Raw genomic sequence first — 18,162 nt, 5'->3', positions numbered from 1 at the left:
GAAACCACGGGGTTGATTGATTAAGATATTATTGGGGGCAGATACAAAAGGTGGACATACTTCTTTCCCTCTGTAGTTTAAGTTAGGCTCAGGGGGTGTAGCACCAGCATGGGTGGGGGCATTTCTCCTGTGCCTGGAGTACTCATAATTAGAAGAGGGCTCAACAGTTCTTTCTGATTTTCCATGAGGTGTTGGAATCCTTTTAAAATTTACATTGAGTCCAGATTCATCAACCATTACCCTCCCATCAAAAGTACCCCTGTGATTCTCATCATACTGCTGTCTGTTTGTTTTGAATGGTCTTTGCAAGTTTTGTTTTGCAGTTAACTTAAAATTTGGCTTACGGTGTATTATATGCGTTCCCCATTTGAAAGATATCGGTATGTCTTCAAACTTATATAATAAGCTCCAAAAATGATAAGCATGTCCATTTTCTTTAAATGACAGATGCACTCTCCCCCTCCACATCTTAGGCTTTCTAGGATATATACAGGAACAATGCATATACATTAAGGGACCCCAATCTTTACCCAGAATGTCCAAGATATCCCATGTTACATTGGTGTTAGTTTTCCATGTATTATTGGACCTTTTTAGAGGCCAGTTGTATATAGTAATGTGACTCACAGTGTTAGTTGGTGAGACTGTAGTCTGTGGCTTCTCTGTTCTGGAGTTTACTTTTGTAAGAAGTCGTAGGTAGGTATTGTCCGGCTGTGTGTTGTCCCTATCTGTAGGGGCTATAAATGAGGACTGTGGGCCATTTACGTCTGGGGTAGCATCTTGCCATTCATCAATTACTATGAAGTCTGCATTTGAAAGGGTTAAGTTCAGGTCCTCAGTAGCTTTGCTTGCATTGCAATTCTCAGCCTGCGTCTCTGGAACCCTTTCAGAGTTTGCGGCCAACTCTGTGTCCACCAACCTCTGAATAAGATGCTCTTCTTTTTGAGTTAGGCAGGGATTATTCTTGTTTATTTCTAGTATATGAGTCCCACTTCCTGAGTGATGGAAGTCTGAATCTGGATCAGGGAATGTCCGGGGGGATGCTGCTGTCAAAATCCCCGTTTCTATCAGGGTGGCTATGAGTTGGAGAGTTGCTTTCAGGTCAAATATTTCTTGATGCAGTGCATGAAGTTTATCGAAGATGCTCTGAGTTGATTTTGCAGATAAGAAGCACTGGTCCCGCAACTGATTGTAGATAATTTTGATGTCCTCATTCTCAAGCCCACAAGATTTGTCTATCTGTTCTTCTATAGATACATTCCTTGGCTCGGTGTCTGATAAATTTGGATTTTTCTCAGGCAGGTCTGTTGATAAAATTGATGACCTTTCTTGCAATCCTGGGTCCACTGACCAATTACCAATCAAGTAACCAAAAGGGTCTTCAGCCACCTCATTTCTTTGGGAATCTCTGATGGTCATGTTCAAATTTTGATTGTTTGAGATAGGTGGGGTACTTGAGACATATTCCCTTGAAAACCTTTGCCCAGTGGAACTGGAAAACTCCTGTTGATTAATGGAGGTTAAAGGCACACAGAAGTCTAGTATAGCTCTTTGACTTTTGCTTCTGGGAGCACTGTTACTTCCAGCACGAGCTTTCTGGGCTCTAGTAACAACCATTGATAGTGATTTTATGTGCTGTTGAATCTCAGCTGCAGCCAGAAAAGTTAGAGCCGTCTGCGAAACCTAGCACAAGTCCTAGTGTGGTTTCTTTATTTCTTTATTACCTTGCCTTCTGTGGTGTCTCCTTATCAGATAGCTCAGGCAACTCCCAATATTTGACTTCAAAGTTTCTTTAAACAACTCACAGTATTGCAGCGTAGTTCCTGCCCGGCCTTGAATTTTCCTTGAAAGAGTCTCGGTCCTTTCCAAACATTGTGTTGCTGATAAACTCCCCCGGGAGACTCAACGCTTCTTGCTCTCTTTGGCTCCAGGGACCACCGGTAAGCAAAGTTCTTTAATAAAACAACTTGAGCAGTTGAATACTTTGTAGGTATTAAAAATAAAGATTAAAGATTAAAAAGGGAGCAGAGCTTGATACCAACACTGTTCCTCCCTCAAACCGGAACCGGACTACACAATCTTAGGATTTTCAAAGAATTTCAAGTTTTATTGCAAAGAGTCAAAGGTGAAACAATTGCTTTTTGGAATCTGGATTTTTATGTGATGTGAGCAGCTAAAAGTAGTGTACACTGTTAATTACAAGGAAGAAGATCAAGTTTCAGTTTCAGTAACAAGAGCTATATTACTAGGCATCAAACCTCCTTCTCAGTACTGACACTGAGGTGTTTGGAAAACATATTGTGTCCAATTGCATATTTGGTCCTCTGCTGTCTTTGGTCTAATTAGAAACAAAACACACCCTGATTCTGATCATAAGAGAAATTGCTGGATAGTTCAGTAGTTAGGCATTGGGAGTTTGATTCCCCACTGTGCTTCCCTGACATTGTCTGGGCTTGATGGTCTATAGTCGTCCCTTCTAGCTCTGCAGGTCTAAGATTATTATGATTATGATTATCATCATGATGATTATGAAACAATTACACTTTGCTTCCTTTGAGGTATCTCATGCATGACATAAAGAAAGCTGGTCATCATTTTATTATAGTTCTCAATTTTTGACAGACAATATTGTCAAGAAAATCAAGAGTAGAGGTGGGGGTATTTGTATACGAATATGAATACCTCTGCACAGGTGGACATAATGAGGGTCTGGTCCTCTGGGGCTGGACCATCCACTCACCCGTACACTACTGCTGCCGGCTCCGTGCCCCCTTCCAATCACTGTGGAGCTCATGGTTGAGATGCCACTCCTGGCAGAAGGAGGGAAGACAAGCCTCCCTGCCAGGTTGATGAGCGGCTAGTTGACTGCAAGCTCCAGAGTGATTAGAAGGGACAGCAGTGCCAGTGGCAGCAGTGGATGGGTGAGTGGACGGTCCAGCCCTAGGGGCTGGATCCTCATTATGTCCACCAGTGCGGTGATATTCATATTTGTATGCGAATACAAATACCCCCATCTCTAATCATGAATGATTATTTGGTGTAAATGTTTATAAACTCCAAATATATTAGAAGGGCACATTATTCAATGTTTTAAGCATGCATTACTTATGAAGTTATGAACAATTTAATTAGACCTATGGAGATTATATAAGATTAGTTAATAAGGCATAAAAAGACTAATCTTTATTATGTTTACCAAATCGTTCTGATACAGCTCTTAATATATTTCCTGGTACTTTTTGGTATTGATCACGAAGATTTTCAATTGCAACCTTTGTCTGTTAAAACAAACAAACAAAAAGGAAAACACATGTTAGAATTCTTTATAGCCCAGTGGTTTAGGTCTCTGGTTGCAGAGGTTGGGAGTTCAATTCCCCACTGTGCCTCCTTCACAGGGGCAGGACTCAATGATCCATAGGGTCTCTTCCAGCTATGCAGTTCTGAGATTATTAATTTTTTAAAAAACGGAAAAACCCAAAGTGGACAGCAATCTAACACAAAACCATAAAACAGCCAATCATTGTGTATAAGGACTGATTATATTTGATTTCCTTAATTATCATCAATAATTTCTGGGTGGAACAGAATACAAATGATGATTGTGGACTTTCCTCAATACTGGGTCACAATTATATCATCCCATACATGCCTTAGTTAGCTGTACTCAAATATGGGACAGGAAGGGAGGGAGGAAGGCAGCCTTGAAGCTAGTTCTTACCCTAAGAAACACATACCCGCTGAATCAATGGGAAATTAGTAAATCAAGAGTAAAGCAAATGTCATTTATACATTCAGTACATTCTAAACTAGACAAATAATGAATTGAGGCAATATTTACTTATTTCCAAAATAATGTATTTAATAGTTTAAATTAGATATTCAGTTACCTATATTTCTTATTGGTTTTTGTATTATTTCTTATACAAATAATTGATAATAGTGGAAAACAAACAGCTTTGTTTTTCCACAGATATTCATATAATTTGGAGACATAGGCATTAAAATGGGCACTAAACCTGCCAAATTTCACATATTGTAGTCACCTCTAAAGACTTCTGTAGTTTGCTTTGGAAAAAGAAAAGACTGGAAACCTTTGTGCCCCATCTGACTTGTTTGATGTTTGGACATAACCAGAGATGTAAAGTCACTTCACTCCACTCCAGAACCAAATCTGTCAGATTGGGTTTGATCTATGCCCAGCTTTTGTGGCAGTTCGGGTACTGGGGTGGATTCAGGTGGCGTTGGGGTGGCAGGCAGGGATCTGTCCTTTCTGGGTATGAATAAATCAACTTAAAATGGGCTGGGGATTGGGGCATCAGTCTGGCCCAGCTTGGGAACCAAAGGCCCTGCTCTGTCCCTAGGTGGCAGGGAACTGAACAGTGGCACACACTCCTGTGGTCTCCAAAGGGTTGTCTCTTCTGGTGGTATACCTCAGCAAAATGCTGATGGGTGGCAGGTGGGTCTCTTGAAACAATGTTTCCATTCCTAATATTGGACCAGAAAAACTGCTGCTGTAACTAATAAAGTTATGTCCTTTCTTCCAAAAGGCACGCTCGGTGTGATTATTGTACTGTTGTGTTTTTAATGGGCCCATGCCTACTCAGCCAAAAGCCAACAGTTCAGGATTTGTCTGACTTTGATGCATAGCCCTACCAGAAACTAGCTGCAAGGTAGATTCTCTTTAGGATTACATTTTCAGCTGTTTTAATTCCAGCACTAGAGTCGACTAGCACCTACTTCCTCTAGTCACTTCCTGTCTCTCTTCAGAGCCTTTCCCGCTGCCTGGTATTTCCTGCTACTATTGAGAGCTAAAGCTCCCAGTCTCATCCTCCTAGATGCTCCCCCACCACAAAACCAGAGAATTCCTGCACTTTTATAATGGTTGCTTGAAAGAAATTATTTTGGTAGAGGCAGAATTTAATGGAACCTGTACCTATTTCACTTTCTGCCTCCACAAATCTATGAAAGGCATCAGAACTCTGTCCTCTTTTTCATCTACTAATCCTACCTACCTTTGCAGTTAAATAACAGTAACAATGAAAAAAAAGCAAACATCTTTCTCATTTCTTCTAGAGCTGTTTAATCTTATTAATGCCTATTTTTTCATATATTTATTATAAGAAGTTATAAGTATTTATAAAATAAGAATTAAATTCCTTCTTAATTTGAAAGAATCGGGGAGATTGAATGCAGTTTATATTTTCATGAGAAAAAAATAACTTACTTTTTCAGCTAGTTCCTCAGCAGTAGTATTCGGATCATATGGGATGGGTTCTCCAAGATATGTGCATAATTTAACAGGAAAATATCCATACATCGGAGTACTTATAAATCGAGTTTTCTCATATAACCATCTTGACAGACCTATATAGAAAATGAAATAGTATTTCTATTTTAGATAATGCTACCTAATACAAACTGAAAAAAATTGTGGATATGAATGTTCATGATTGCAACAATCCAGTGAAGGCAATGAGTGCTAGTAATGGGATTACATATCCTACACATAATTACAAATTGCATATCTTTTTGATTGGGTAAATTGTTCAGTTTCACAACTCTCAAGACTCAATGGGAGAGAGAACACACCCCTCTTTGGAAATACCATACATATCCATTGAGAAACACAGCAGCTGTGTCTTGTTGACTTGCTGATATTTATTCACCAACACTGCAGCTTTCTGCTGTTTTTTCCATTCTTTCGATTAAACAGAACATTTATTATATTTGGAGAGATAAAACCAGGAAAACAAAACCTTTATGGAAAGAGAATCTGCTTCCTACTAGTCCCCCCCACACAGATACTGTAGGTGACCAGCAAGGCATTTTGACTAATAATGGATTTTAAGGAGAGCTTCTGACATAAGCAAAATCCGGGGCAGATTTCGGCCCTGAGTCACTTTTCATGCTTAGCAGCTATCACAGATCAATGGTGAATTCAACAAAGAGGCAATACGGAGTATCTCTATACACATGAAAGGATAAACTGCCAACTCATGAGAATTGTAGATGCAGGCTGGCCAGCCAGGCGCACTGCCCTCATCCGCCATTAAACAGAAACACAAATTGATTGTTTAAACAGTTTATTAACAGAGAAAAAAAGAGGCCACAACTTCATTGGTTACAGGAGAATACCAGTGATGCAGCCTGAGAAATTCCTGCTTCTCCTCACTGTGGATTTGATCCTACATGCAAAACTGGCTCATTTCACTAACCATGAAAGAGTGACAGTGCAAGAAAAAAATGCTTACGTGTTCTTCCATATCCTCTGCATACCTCTTTAATATTTTTTGTAAACATGGGGATAATGGGCTAAAAAGAAAGACACAGAGAGAGACAGAGCTGTTGAATATTTCAATTGTCACAAATAGCTCTTCCATCAAGTATTTGGAAAGTGAACATCAAATTAAAGGACTCTAGTTTAAACAATGCATCATATATCAAGACAAATACATGCTGCAGTTTATACAGGTCCTGTGAATGTAACTATGGACCCTGCTTAGCCTGCGTTAATAGATGATTTTCAGTTTTTGCAGCCTGATGATGTGGTCAGGACCCATGGAGAAGTGAATACTACCACATGTCTGCTGGACTCTTGCATTCCCTGGCTTTTAAAAGGTGCCAGAAAGGGACTGCTCAAGTGGATAGGAGGAGTGGTGAATGCCTCCTTGCAGCAAGGCAGGGTCCCAATGTGCTTAAAGAAGGCAATAGTAAGACCATTGTTGAAAAAGCTCTCCTTGGATCCCACGATACTGGACAATTACTTCCCAGTGTCTAATATTCCATTGTTGGGAAAAGTGCTGGAGTGGGCTGCAGCTTAGCTTCAGGGGTTCCTGGGTGAGACAGATGATCTAGTTCCATGTCAGTCTGGATTCAGGCCTGGTTTTGAAACAAAGATTGCTTTGGTCTCCTTAACGGATGGCCTATGCTTGGAACTGGACAGGATGAGTATGTTCCTGTTTGTTCTGTTGGACATTGCAGTGGCTTCCAGTACCATTGATCATGGTATCCTTCAGGCCCATTTCTCTTGGATGGGGCTTGAAGAGAAGTCAGCAGGTGGTCCTATTCACCAAGCTGACCGCTGGTCCATGTGGTCTCTCAGGGTTCTCTTTTCTCTCCTATAATATTTAATATCTATGTGAAACTATTGAGAGAAGTTGTCTGAAGTTTTGGAGTTCAGTGTCATCAGTATGTGAATGATGCTCAGCTCTTTTCTTGCCATCTAAATCTGAAGAAGGTGCTTTGATTCTAAATCAGTTTCTAATGTCAGTGATGGATTTGATATGGCTGAAATTTAATCCAGACTAGACAAAGATGTTACTTATCAGTCAAAAGGCTGAGCAAGGTACAGGGATGCAGCCTCTGAAAATTCAGGTGCACTGCTTGGGGATGCTCCTGGACTCGTTTCTGAGCCTGGATCTCCAGGTCTTGGTAGTGGCTGGGACTGCCTTTGCACAATTAAAACTAATGTGCTACCTGCACCCATTCCTGGAGAATTTAGATCTAGCCATGGTAACACAAGCCTTAGTTACATCCCTGTTGGATTACTGTAACACCATAAATATAGGTATGTTAAATGGAATGGAATCATTTAAAGATATTTCCACTTGAGATGGTCACCATCAAAAACATTTAATTTATGAATGTGGGATGTTGTGCTTTTGTACCCATAATTTAAAAATCCAGGAAATTACCCAATATTGCTGCACAATATTGTGCTCACATTGCCAGCGGGAAAAAGGATGCCATGCTTTACATAGCAAAGGGCAGCCTGAATGTTGACAGCACCAATGGCAACAACCAAGATGTACTACAAGATACCATCTTCTGCTCACTACCATTCACACTTGTTGAAACACAACCCTGACCATTGCTTCGTGATTGGCTGAGAAATGGTTAACTGATGAAAAAAATGGAATCAGCTTCTGGGATATTTGCTTGCATTGTGTCACTTTGTGAATGGTAGTTGCTGGGAAATAAACCAATTTCAACCATATCAACTCTGACACAGACAGTGAGGTATTTCACAGTGTATGCGTAACCTAAGTGCATTTGTATGCACGTGCATGGCATGATGTCTTGCATAGACCTATAGGGAAAAGAAAAATAGGACAGAGTGACCACTCACCACTTTGGCTTCCAAGGCTAGTTGAGCAAAACCTTTGCGTTTACCCCAGAGGAGATTGTAGTTTTCATCACTGAAGAATGCTTCTCTTGCTCCACCAGGTGCAATCCCAAGTAAACAGCCTTTCTTCAGCATTTCTACACATTCAGCTTTGCTACCAGGTATGCCACCCATCACTTGAAGAAGAGGCTTCAGTCCTGTTGAAAAGGTATGTTTTATGAACTGTTGCAATCACAGGTATCTTTATATTCGCGAAGGCTTTCACGGCCGGGATCTAATGGTTGTTCTGAATTTTTCGGGCTCTTTTGGTTCTGAAGGTTGTTCTTCCTAACATTTCGCCAGTGGAATCAGCATTATATCATCTTCCAGAAGAAAAAGCAGAGGAAATAAGAGGGGAAGTGACTAGGATCTTACGGAAAGCAAAACCCCCCAAAAGCAACATAACAAGAAAGGAGAGAAATGCCATCAAGTCCCTGAACTCAGACCCAGACATCATCATCCTGCCAGCAGACAAAGGCAACGCCACAGTAATCATGGAAACAGAAAAATACAAGGACAAAATCAGAGAACTTCTAGACCCCACCACCTACAGAAAACTGAAACGGGACCCAACCAACAGAATCACAAAACAAACAAACATGCTGATCAGGAGTTCCTCCCTGCACCCCAACATCCTCCAATGAATTTGCAAGACAGAAGCTCTCCCACCAAGATTATACGGACTCCCCAAAATCCACAAGGACTCAATCCCACTCAGGCCCATTGTAAGTGCCATCAGCTCCCCAACATATGAATTAGCCAAACACCTAGCAACCCTCCTACAGACCCACATTGGACAAACCTCATCCTACATCAAAGACTCAGGACATTTCATAAGTAAGATCAGCACCCTAAAACTCAACCTGGGGGACAGATTGATCAGCCTTGATGTAGTATCCCTGTTCACTAAGGTACCGATAAAGGACACCCTGACACTCATCCAGCAGATATTTCCAGAAGACATCAAGGCCCTCTTCCAACACTGCCTAACAACCAGCTATTTTCAGTGGGATAATGAATTCTATGAACAGACAGATGGAGTGGCCATGGGCAGCCCCCTCAGCCTGGTTATAGCAAACTTCTACATGGAACATTTTGAAAAACTTGCCCTGGCTTCGGCACCCCTCTCACCCACAGTCTGGTTCTGATATGTGGATGACACCTTTGCAATTTGGAGTCACGGTGAAGAAAAATTGGAAGAATTTCTCAACCATCTCAACAGCATCCACCCAAATATACAATTCACCATGGAAAAAGAAATAGAGGGCCAGCTCCTGTCCTTAGATGTCATGGTCCTACGCAAAACTGACCTCCGACTGGGACACAAGGTCTACAGAAAGCCCATCCACACAGACCAGTACCTACACAAAAACTCCAACCACCACCCACAGCAAAAAAGAGGCATAATCAAAACACTGGTAGACCGTGCAAATCAGAACTGTGAAGCTCAGTTTCTCAGCACTGAACTCAACCATCTGAATTGGGCCCTACAGGCAAATGGCTACTCCAAAAATGAAATCACAAGAGCCATCAAACCAAGAAAACAACACCGAACTGAAGAAGAAAAACAGCCACCCACAAATATAGTATTTCTGTCATACATCAAAGGGGTCACGGACCGCATGGGGAAACTTTTGAAAAATCACAACCTGCAAACAGTATTCAAGCCCACCACAAAAATACAACAAATGTTACAGTCAGCAAAGGACAGAAGGGACCCCCTCACCACTGCAGGAGTATACTGGATAGCTTGCAGTTGTAGACAGGTATATATTGGAACCACAAAACAAAGCATCCACACCAGAATCAAAAAACATGAGAGACACTACAGACTAAAACAACCAGAAAAATCTGCAGTAGCTGAACATGCCCTGAAACAAAATGGACATGAAATTCTATTTCAAAATACTGAAATACTGGAGAACACCAGGAATCATTACGTCAGACTGCACAGGGAAGCCATTGAAATCCACAAGCACCAGCACAGTTTCAACAAAAAAGAGGAAAGTATGAAGCTCAACAAAACTTTGCTCCCAGCTCTCAAAAACACAGAGTGCAAAATGTCAACAAACTCTACCCAGCCACAAGGACAGGGGATCACTACACACAAAACCAGCTAATGACACCCATCAACCACAGGAACAGCTAATCTCTTATCCTTAGCACAACAATACACCCACAACAATACACACTAATCACCCATCTACAGAAAAAGACAAAAGCCTATCTCACAGCCATAGATACTGCACTCCCAAGCCAACTACACCAGAGCACAGGTTTCTGTCCTCTGAAGATGCCGGCCACAGAGACTGGCAAAACGTTAGGAAGAACAACCTTCAGAACATGGCCAAAGAGCCCGAAAAACTCAGAACAACCAACAGGTATCTTTGGTTTCCTTTGCCTCTTATTTTTGCCTACTGTCATTTTCCTCACAATATATTTTTTTCTGAAAGTATGAAATTATTAATGTGGTGCAGAAATGTTGTCTTTACTCATATTTCATTGGGGCCTTTTGCTGGGGGGGGGAACCAAATTTGTACAGAGGCATAAGGAAGATTACCAGATTGTGATTCCTTACTGTAAGAAAGTAGTCAATCAGTAGCTGAAAATCTGTTGCTTACCACAGTGAGTTGCAACAAGGGTAAGCCCACTGAATCGGCGGGAATTTCATGAGTCAACTGTTCTGTAAGTTCCACCCATTCAATACGGCTACTTTAGTTGCCACTTTCTATGCTAAGGAACAGCTAGTATGTGCTCTTTCCTTGACAAATAATGTTCCACTCTCTTGTACATTGCAGCTAATGCTGTATAGAATTTTTTGTTAGCCTTTGCTCAGGGTTTTGGCGGAATGAGTGTCGTGAAAGGAAATTGTCACAAAATAGGGAGGCAAAGATACATTTGGAGAAATTCCCTTCCCCAAACTGCTTGGGAATATACCTAAATATGTTTTTTTAACAAAACAAAGAAATGTGGAAGAGGCAGAGGTGCATTATGTGTGTGTGTGCAGTATCTAATTCCTCCCAGAATTTTTCAAGATAAGTTGGGGCAGGATGAGGACCCCTCTGGAATTTATTATATGTTCTTTTTCAGATTCGTAGTCTTCCTACCTGAGCAAGAGTTCTTCCACCTGTAAATGACTGCTGAATTCAGTGATAAACACTTAAAATGTAATCTTTTTCAGGATCCACTTCCCCCTTGTCCCTTACCCATGGAAAGCAACAAGAAATGTATGTGGGCTTGGTGGGAAACCCATGTCGTTAAATCTGGCTAGCTAAACCATCTCTTCTTTATTTATTTATTTATCTATTTATTTTAAATGTTTATTTTACTCTTTGCCCCCCACCCTAAGTCCCACCCCCATCTAGTGGCTTGGCCACTACTCAAGGTGGCTTGCAATATCATACCAAATAGAATTCAGTAATAAAATTCAAAAATAAAATCACCTTAAAATAACAAACAAAAGAGACGCAATCCCATATGAACTATGAATACCAAGTAACAAACAATGGTGGCAGAAGAGAGAAGGAATAGTAAAAAAAAAGTTGATTTGGGTAAGGCCATGAAAGGCCTGTGTAAACAGCCATGTTTCAGTTGTTTTCTGAAACATGTTTTCCGAGGAGGAAAGGAACTAGTTGCACCTCAATTGGGACAGAGTTCCACAACAAGTTGGCCATCACAGAGAAGGCCCAGTTCCTAGTTTGCTGATTTCCAGGCCTCCCTCAGTGTGGCCACCTGTAACATCTTAGATTGATATTCAGGTGGATCATGAGGTTTTTTTAAGGGACAAGTGCTCAGATCATTAGCATGGTCCTAAACCATTTTGGGCTTTGAATGTCAGCATAGTTAGGCATCCTTCAGTCTCAAGAGACTATGGTAACGTTCTCTGAACAGAAGTCTTGGAACAGCATCTAGTGTGGCTGTGAAGGCCAATTCAAGAGTGACAATCCCTTCCACACTGAAGACAAATACTGTACAATCTGTCCTCTGCCCACTTCCCTGATTTTACTGGCTTCAGGACTGCCTGTTTGCCTCGCCCTGCTGGACAACTGTCTCTTCAAATTGAGAGGGGCCATGCTGCACTGCCAGCCTCCAGGCTGAATGCTCAGATGTCAAGGTTACCCATATGTTGAGGTCCATTCCTAAGGCTTGAGATCCCAGAGCACAGAGTGCTGTCCTCTGAAGATGCCGGCCACAGAGACTGGTGAAACATTAGGAAGAACAACCTTCAGAACACGGCCAAAGAGCCCGAAAAAACCACAAAACCGCTTCAGACCCCACTTGCAGGTATCCTTGTATTGCAGCTGTGGTCTCCCTCTGGGGCGATTTCCCTGCACTAATTCTCCATAAAGGAAATCTTTTGGAATCCAACCATCAGCCATTCTCACGACATGCCCAAGCCAACGTATGTTGTGTTTCAGTAATGTATACATGCTAAAAATTCCAGCTCATTCCAGGACTACTCTATTTGGAACTTTGTTCTGCCAGATGATGCCAAAAATGTGTCATAGACAATGCGTATGGAACGTGTTCAACTTCCTCTCGCCATGCACAGGAGTGTACTCAGGACACAAGCTCTGTAGACCTGGATCTTGGTATATGCTATCAGCTTTTTGTTAAGCCATAATCTCTTTGTAAGTCTAGAGAACATGGTAGCTGCCTTGCCAATGCTTTTATCCAGCTCGACATCTACAGAGAGAGAGTCAGAGATCATTGAGCCAAGATACATGAAATCATAAACAACTTCCAATTCTTGTGTAGAGATGGTGTGAAACCATTCACCTCTTGGGACTGCCCCATGAATATCATCAGGTCCATGAAGTCTGAGGTCATATTGGTAAGCAGTGCCTATGTGTGTATGTAGAACTTCCTCAAGAGTACAAGCCTGGGAGACTACAACATCACTGCAGAGACAAAGTCTATCAGCCTTGGGAAGGAAAGTGTTGGGTTATGGGGAGAATAGTACACCAGTACTAACTCCAGCCTGTCTCAACAATCCACAGACACATGGAGGCATTCCAACCTGGGCAGCAATCCTACTAACCTTCAGAGGATTTTTAAATACAATGCCAACTCAGTCCCCCACTCTGGGAATTACAAACTGTCCACAACTGATATTGAGTCTGTTACTGGTCTCACCATCTTATCACAGTCATACTGGGTTTCAACATGCTTCCAGGCAGTTTGGTAGGCCAGAGGTTGCTGTTTCAGAGCGATCTGGCTGCAGCTTTTTCTGACCTCCCACTGTTAAGGCAATGTTCTAATTCTAAATGTAGGGTTAAAAGTACAGTTACCTGGTACGTAGAACAGTGCCTTGTCTGCTACTAAAATGCACAATTTTCCTCTCTGTAAATACAGTCTACTTAATAAGAAGAAATAGTCAATGTGGAAAGTTCCATGATAGAAAACAATAATCCCTGGTCCTTCAGGTAGATGTTCCATCCCTATAATCTCATGGTCTGGAAAATAGAAAACATACAACAGACAGGTCATATAAGTATATATCAACCATTAGCTAAACAAGATATTCCATTTTTTTATTTACTGGGTGAATAAGTTAGTGGCAAAGGATAATCACATTAGGCTGTAAAGCCCCTCTCGCACTGATACCCAATACAAGATTGCTATTATCTCAACACACCTGGTGTTCCTCAAAGGGAACTGGCATTAGTGATTTTGAAATATGTGCAGATTTATGATGTTGCAGAATTTGCACGTTTCACAATCCTTTCTGTGATTATAGATCGTTAGTAAAAATTCCTGACTGAATTGTTATGTAAGTATCTAATTGAAATTCTTAAATGTTTCAAGGAGTATTTATTTATTTATTTATTTATTTATTTGCTGCCCACCTAGACATAGTCTACTCTGGGCGGCTCACAACATACAAGATAAAACAATTTAAAATATACACAGTTTTACATAAATAAAAACACAGCGATATAAAATATAAATCGTACATTTACAGTTTTAACAATTAGTCCTTTTTATCTCTTTGGAGAAAATGTCCATGCCCCAAGCATATTTCTTTTTCATTAGAAAGAAAAAATATGTATATACAGAATTTATCTGATTTGAATTGTCCTCTTGAGGTCTGTGTGTTTATTTGTTGCAATTTGTAACAATACATTTCTGTGACAATGAACTTACTTTTCACCACCATTTTAGAATATAATAGTCAAAGCTGGTGCTTTTCTTAGGTTGCTGTGATGAGTTCTCTCTGAACTTTCTTCATCTATTTATACCAACTATCTTCCCCCCTTCATAGGTGAGATATACTTACATCCTCTTTCTTTCAGAGGGATTAATCAATTCCTTCAATTCCAATAGGACAAGAATTATACATCTTTCCAGTGACAAGCCCAGATCTTACTTTTCTATGCCAGTTTTACATCAGACCTTCTCCTTTTCAATGTGCACATTTTTCCTCCTTCCCATAGGAGTTTACACAGAGAAGATGAGGTTAAAATTATTTCTGAGTTGATCAGGGTCAGAAAAATCTTTCAAGAAACTAGACACATCAGTCTTCTGACCAGTCCACTGGCCCATAATGTGCCAGCGCAGGATGCCATTATCCCACACCTGGGATAGCGCAAGACATACGGGTCTCACCATGACATCCAGGCACCTGGCAAGCAGTCTATTTAAGGAAGAGGTCCTTCTACCCTCTCCCTCTTCAACAGCCCACTCGCCTGTCCTGAATGCTAGTGTGAGTTCTACTGGCCGCTGGTTTTGGGGCAGGATAGGAATTTTTGACCCATATCCTGATTGGAAGCGGAGATTTTTTGCCTGTCCCACATTGGCTAAGGTGCATTGGCATGATAAGGAGGTTAATCGGTCACACACACAGGTAGTGCGGATAAAGCAGGTTTCGGTGAGTCCCATCACTAATGCACGTAATGTATAGCTCATCTGATCTCCCAGTGCTGCAGATCATGCAATTACAGTGCTTGGGGGAGAAGATCTGCTGGGGCCACTCCTGGACCAACAGCCAACAAGAAGGGGACTTGAGGTCTGGGGGTGGTCAAATTTGAGTCGGCCGGGTTCTCGCTGCCTTCACGACTTGCGAGATCTTGGGGCTCGGGACTCGCCCATAGTTTGGTAGGGGTCTGCTGAGACCCCTCTGCAGAACATCAATCTGCAGTACTGCAGGACCCCCCTTTTTTCTTGATGAATATGGAATTTAAATAAAGTGCAGCCCATGTTTTATTCCATAAGAGTTGTCTCATGTCTTATTCCGGGGTCAGGGGATAATGGGTTTTTATCTTATCAGAATATTTAATTGACCTAACAAGCTCCCTACAATGTCAGATCTGATAAGTATAACTGACTCCTCCAGGAGTCATACACTGATTTATAGGCCTCCTGAGCAAACAGGTGCCTATAGTTGGTTAGAGCGGACATTACCACAGTAAAGGGTTAATCCCAGAACAAAACCAGAAAATCATTGATAAGTATATCAAACTAATCTGGGCATTACATCATAACTCTTTTCCTTGTTGCAATAATCCCAGGCAACTCCAAAAGTTGTCTATTTCTACAAGTTTTATTTCTACATCTTCTAGGTTCCGCAATATAAAATTACTTCATAGTTGTTGTAACATCCAAACATCTTATACTTGCATGAAAAACTGTAGGCACATAACTTTAGATCTATTCTTGCAAGTTGTAAGAAGATTTTGCTTCAAAATATAGGAGCAAAAGTATAATAAAATACAAAAATGTTTTAGTTACATTCTTTATAGGCTATAACGAGCTTATAGTCTATAAAGGCAGAGAATAAATCTCTAAAATACATCTAAGTTCTTAAAAATAAAATTATAAAAACCAAAAGCATTATAATTTTTAGTGGAAAGCTTGGAAAATTATTTAAACATTTAAAAGTAAAAATTTATACAGCAAAAAGCACTCTATAGCTCTAAGCATGTTAACACAGAGAGAAAAACATTTCAAAATAGAAAGCAGCTCACCCAGCTAAATTAGTCTTGTGCTGGCTTACATGGAGGAAATTCATACATGATGGTTGCTGTTCTTTGATGTCTGCTGCCTAAAGTGACGTGGAGTTGTGATGAATACTCATTACAACTCGTTTATACTTGATTTATTCATGAATGAGTTACTTGTGCTATGCTATCTTATTGGTAGCTCTGTTCACAAACAAGCTAATTGTTTCAGCACTGTAATGTAAACTATCTTACAAAATGCAGTTTGTACACATACTTTCACTTTTAATGCACCTTCATATAACTTTTTAAAAAGCACTTTTCATTTTAGGGGCAATATTTGCTTACCATGTATTGTCTTTCCTAATTTAGTCAAATAACGTGCAAAAAAGTGCCTTGGTTTGTGCCATGAAGTGCTCAAGATGTCTTCTGATAAGTTATTCATTTTCTTGTATATGGCAAGAACAATGGAAAGAACAAAGATTAAAAATGACAGAATCATTCCAAATGAAAAGGGCAAGATGAGAAGCAGAAGGAACAATAGCAAAAAGAGATTCCCATAACTCAGATGTCCATCCTCATATGTAAAACCAATCCAGTTTATTGGCAGATGAGTAAACCAGGCCATGGTTTCCTGTCCTATTTCCATCCACCTTTCATCTGGAAAAATAGAAAAAACAAAGTTTACCATGTTGTACAGACAACTTTCCACTTTCATTCACACTTACATAATATTCCACATTAAGTGAGAACCACCTTCCTTTACTGGGTACAGGAGAACAGCTGAATATATATCTAAGGTCTAACAGTAATCATAAAACTGGTCTAACTCAGTGAGTAGCTTTCAATAGCTTTCAGGGAGGCAACAATAATTAAAGCATAATATAGGGAATCCTTTTGTTGTTGTACTTTGGAACAAAATAGCACGTGGGAACAAGGCTGCTTGCATAACTGATCCCACTCAAATACCCCCAAACACCACCAATCCTTCCTCTGAAGTTCTGTGCTCCCAACAAAGTATTTCAAGATGGTGGAGGCCTGTCCTGAACAGAATGTGTTTTGTCAGGGGAGTTACCATGAGCAGGGAAATCAGACAAGTTTGGCAAAAAGCCCTTGCCCCCAGATTCTTTGTTCTTAATTTATCATTATATAGCATAAGCCATGCTGTAAATAAAGTCCTGAAAACTTCAGCAAGAGGCAGTGATAATAGTAAAATCAAATCCAGGAAAAAAACCATTGAGATTTGATGTTGCCTCACTGTCTTCACAAAAGGACCCCAATCAGGCAATCTGTCACAAGCATGGAGGGTGATGTCTAACCATGTCTTTCCACAGATTGTGCTGTAACATAGGTTGGGAACCACATGTCATCATGCAGAGGTTATCTCCCTCTGAAGGGGTTCAGTACCACCCATAAGTGTTCATGAAGAGGAAAAAGAGTACACCCTTTGCATTCTTAATGTAAACCATGGCTAAGGAAAAGCTTGAGGTGTGAGTATCAGTTTCTGCACCCAAATAGCCAAATACCTGGTGCATTGTAATCTCAGTCACAGAATGCCTGAGCAGACCAAAGCCTTCACAATCAATTGCAGACATGTCCTCTTATAACTCTCCCCTCCCCCTCTTCTTTTTCTGCCTTGAAGCTACTGCCCAACAAATATGGAACCCAGTAATCACAGAGTTCTACTGATGACAGAGAACAATCCACAGGCACCAGATGTCTCATAGCCGGTCCAGGTGCTGTTGTTAAATCATTTCCATTAGCTAAATTCCTGAATTCTTGCAGTCCTGCTGAGCGAAAGTTGTGCCACAGGGCCAGTAGCACATATATCAGCCCACAAAGGCAGTACTGTATGTGCTTTCACTCCGATTACTGTCCATGTTACCAGAACTTTTCTGCAGAGAGCCCCACAACTAACAAGATTTTCACATGTTTTTCCTTCTTTACAGCAGCCTCATCAAACTGAACATTGGTCAATAAAGACCTAAAAAATTGAATCAATGTGACTGAAGTGTGTTATTTCATTTATTTCTTATTAGATCTTAGCCAGGAAGCTTC

General features: G+C 40.7%; 1 protein-coding gene and 1 long non-coding RNA gene across 2 annotated transcripts; one reads left to right on the top strand and one right to left on the bottom strand.

Annotated features, from left to right (window-relative positions):
- Positions 1-310: 310 nt before the first annotated feature.
- On the bottom strand, positions 311-17,720 carry LOC110070847 (DGAT1/2-independent enzyme synthesizing storage lipids). Its single transcript, XM_078393752.1, has 6 exons — positions 16,453-17,720; positions 13,456-13,620; positions 8,129-8,322; positions 6,252-6,312; positions 5,225-5,364; positions 311-3,278 (listed from the first exon to the last, which is right to left on the bottom strand). Exons 1-6 carry the CDS (start codon positions 16,820-16,822, stop codon positions 3,177-3,179), a joined length of 1,032 nt encoding a protein of 343 aa, XP_078249878.1. The 5' UTR covers positions 16,823-17,720; the 3' UTR covers positions 311-3,176.
- LOC144589331 (uncharacterized) lies at positions 8,225-11,509 on the top strand. Its single transcript, XR_013545396.1, has 2 exons — positions 8,225-8,333; positions 11,255-11,509. It is a non-coding gene; the product is annotated as an uncharacterized LOC144589331 (long non-coding RNA).
- Positions 17,721-18,162: the final 442 nt, after the last annotated feature.

Source organism: Pogona vitticeps, chromosome 4 (assembly GCF_051106095.1).
Source record: "Pogona vitticeps strain Pit_001003342236 chromosome 4, PviZW2.1, whole genome shotgun sequence".
Classification (NCBI taxonomy): domain Eukaryota; kingdom Metazoa; phylum Chordata; class Lepidosauria; order Squamata; family Agamidae; genus Pogona; species Pogona vitticeps.
This window is presented reverse-complemented; position numbering and strand designations above follow the sequence as displayed.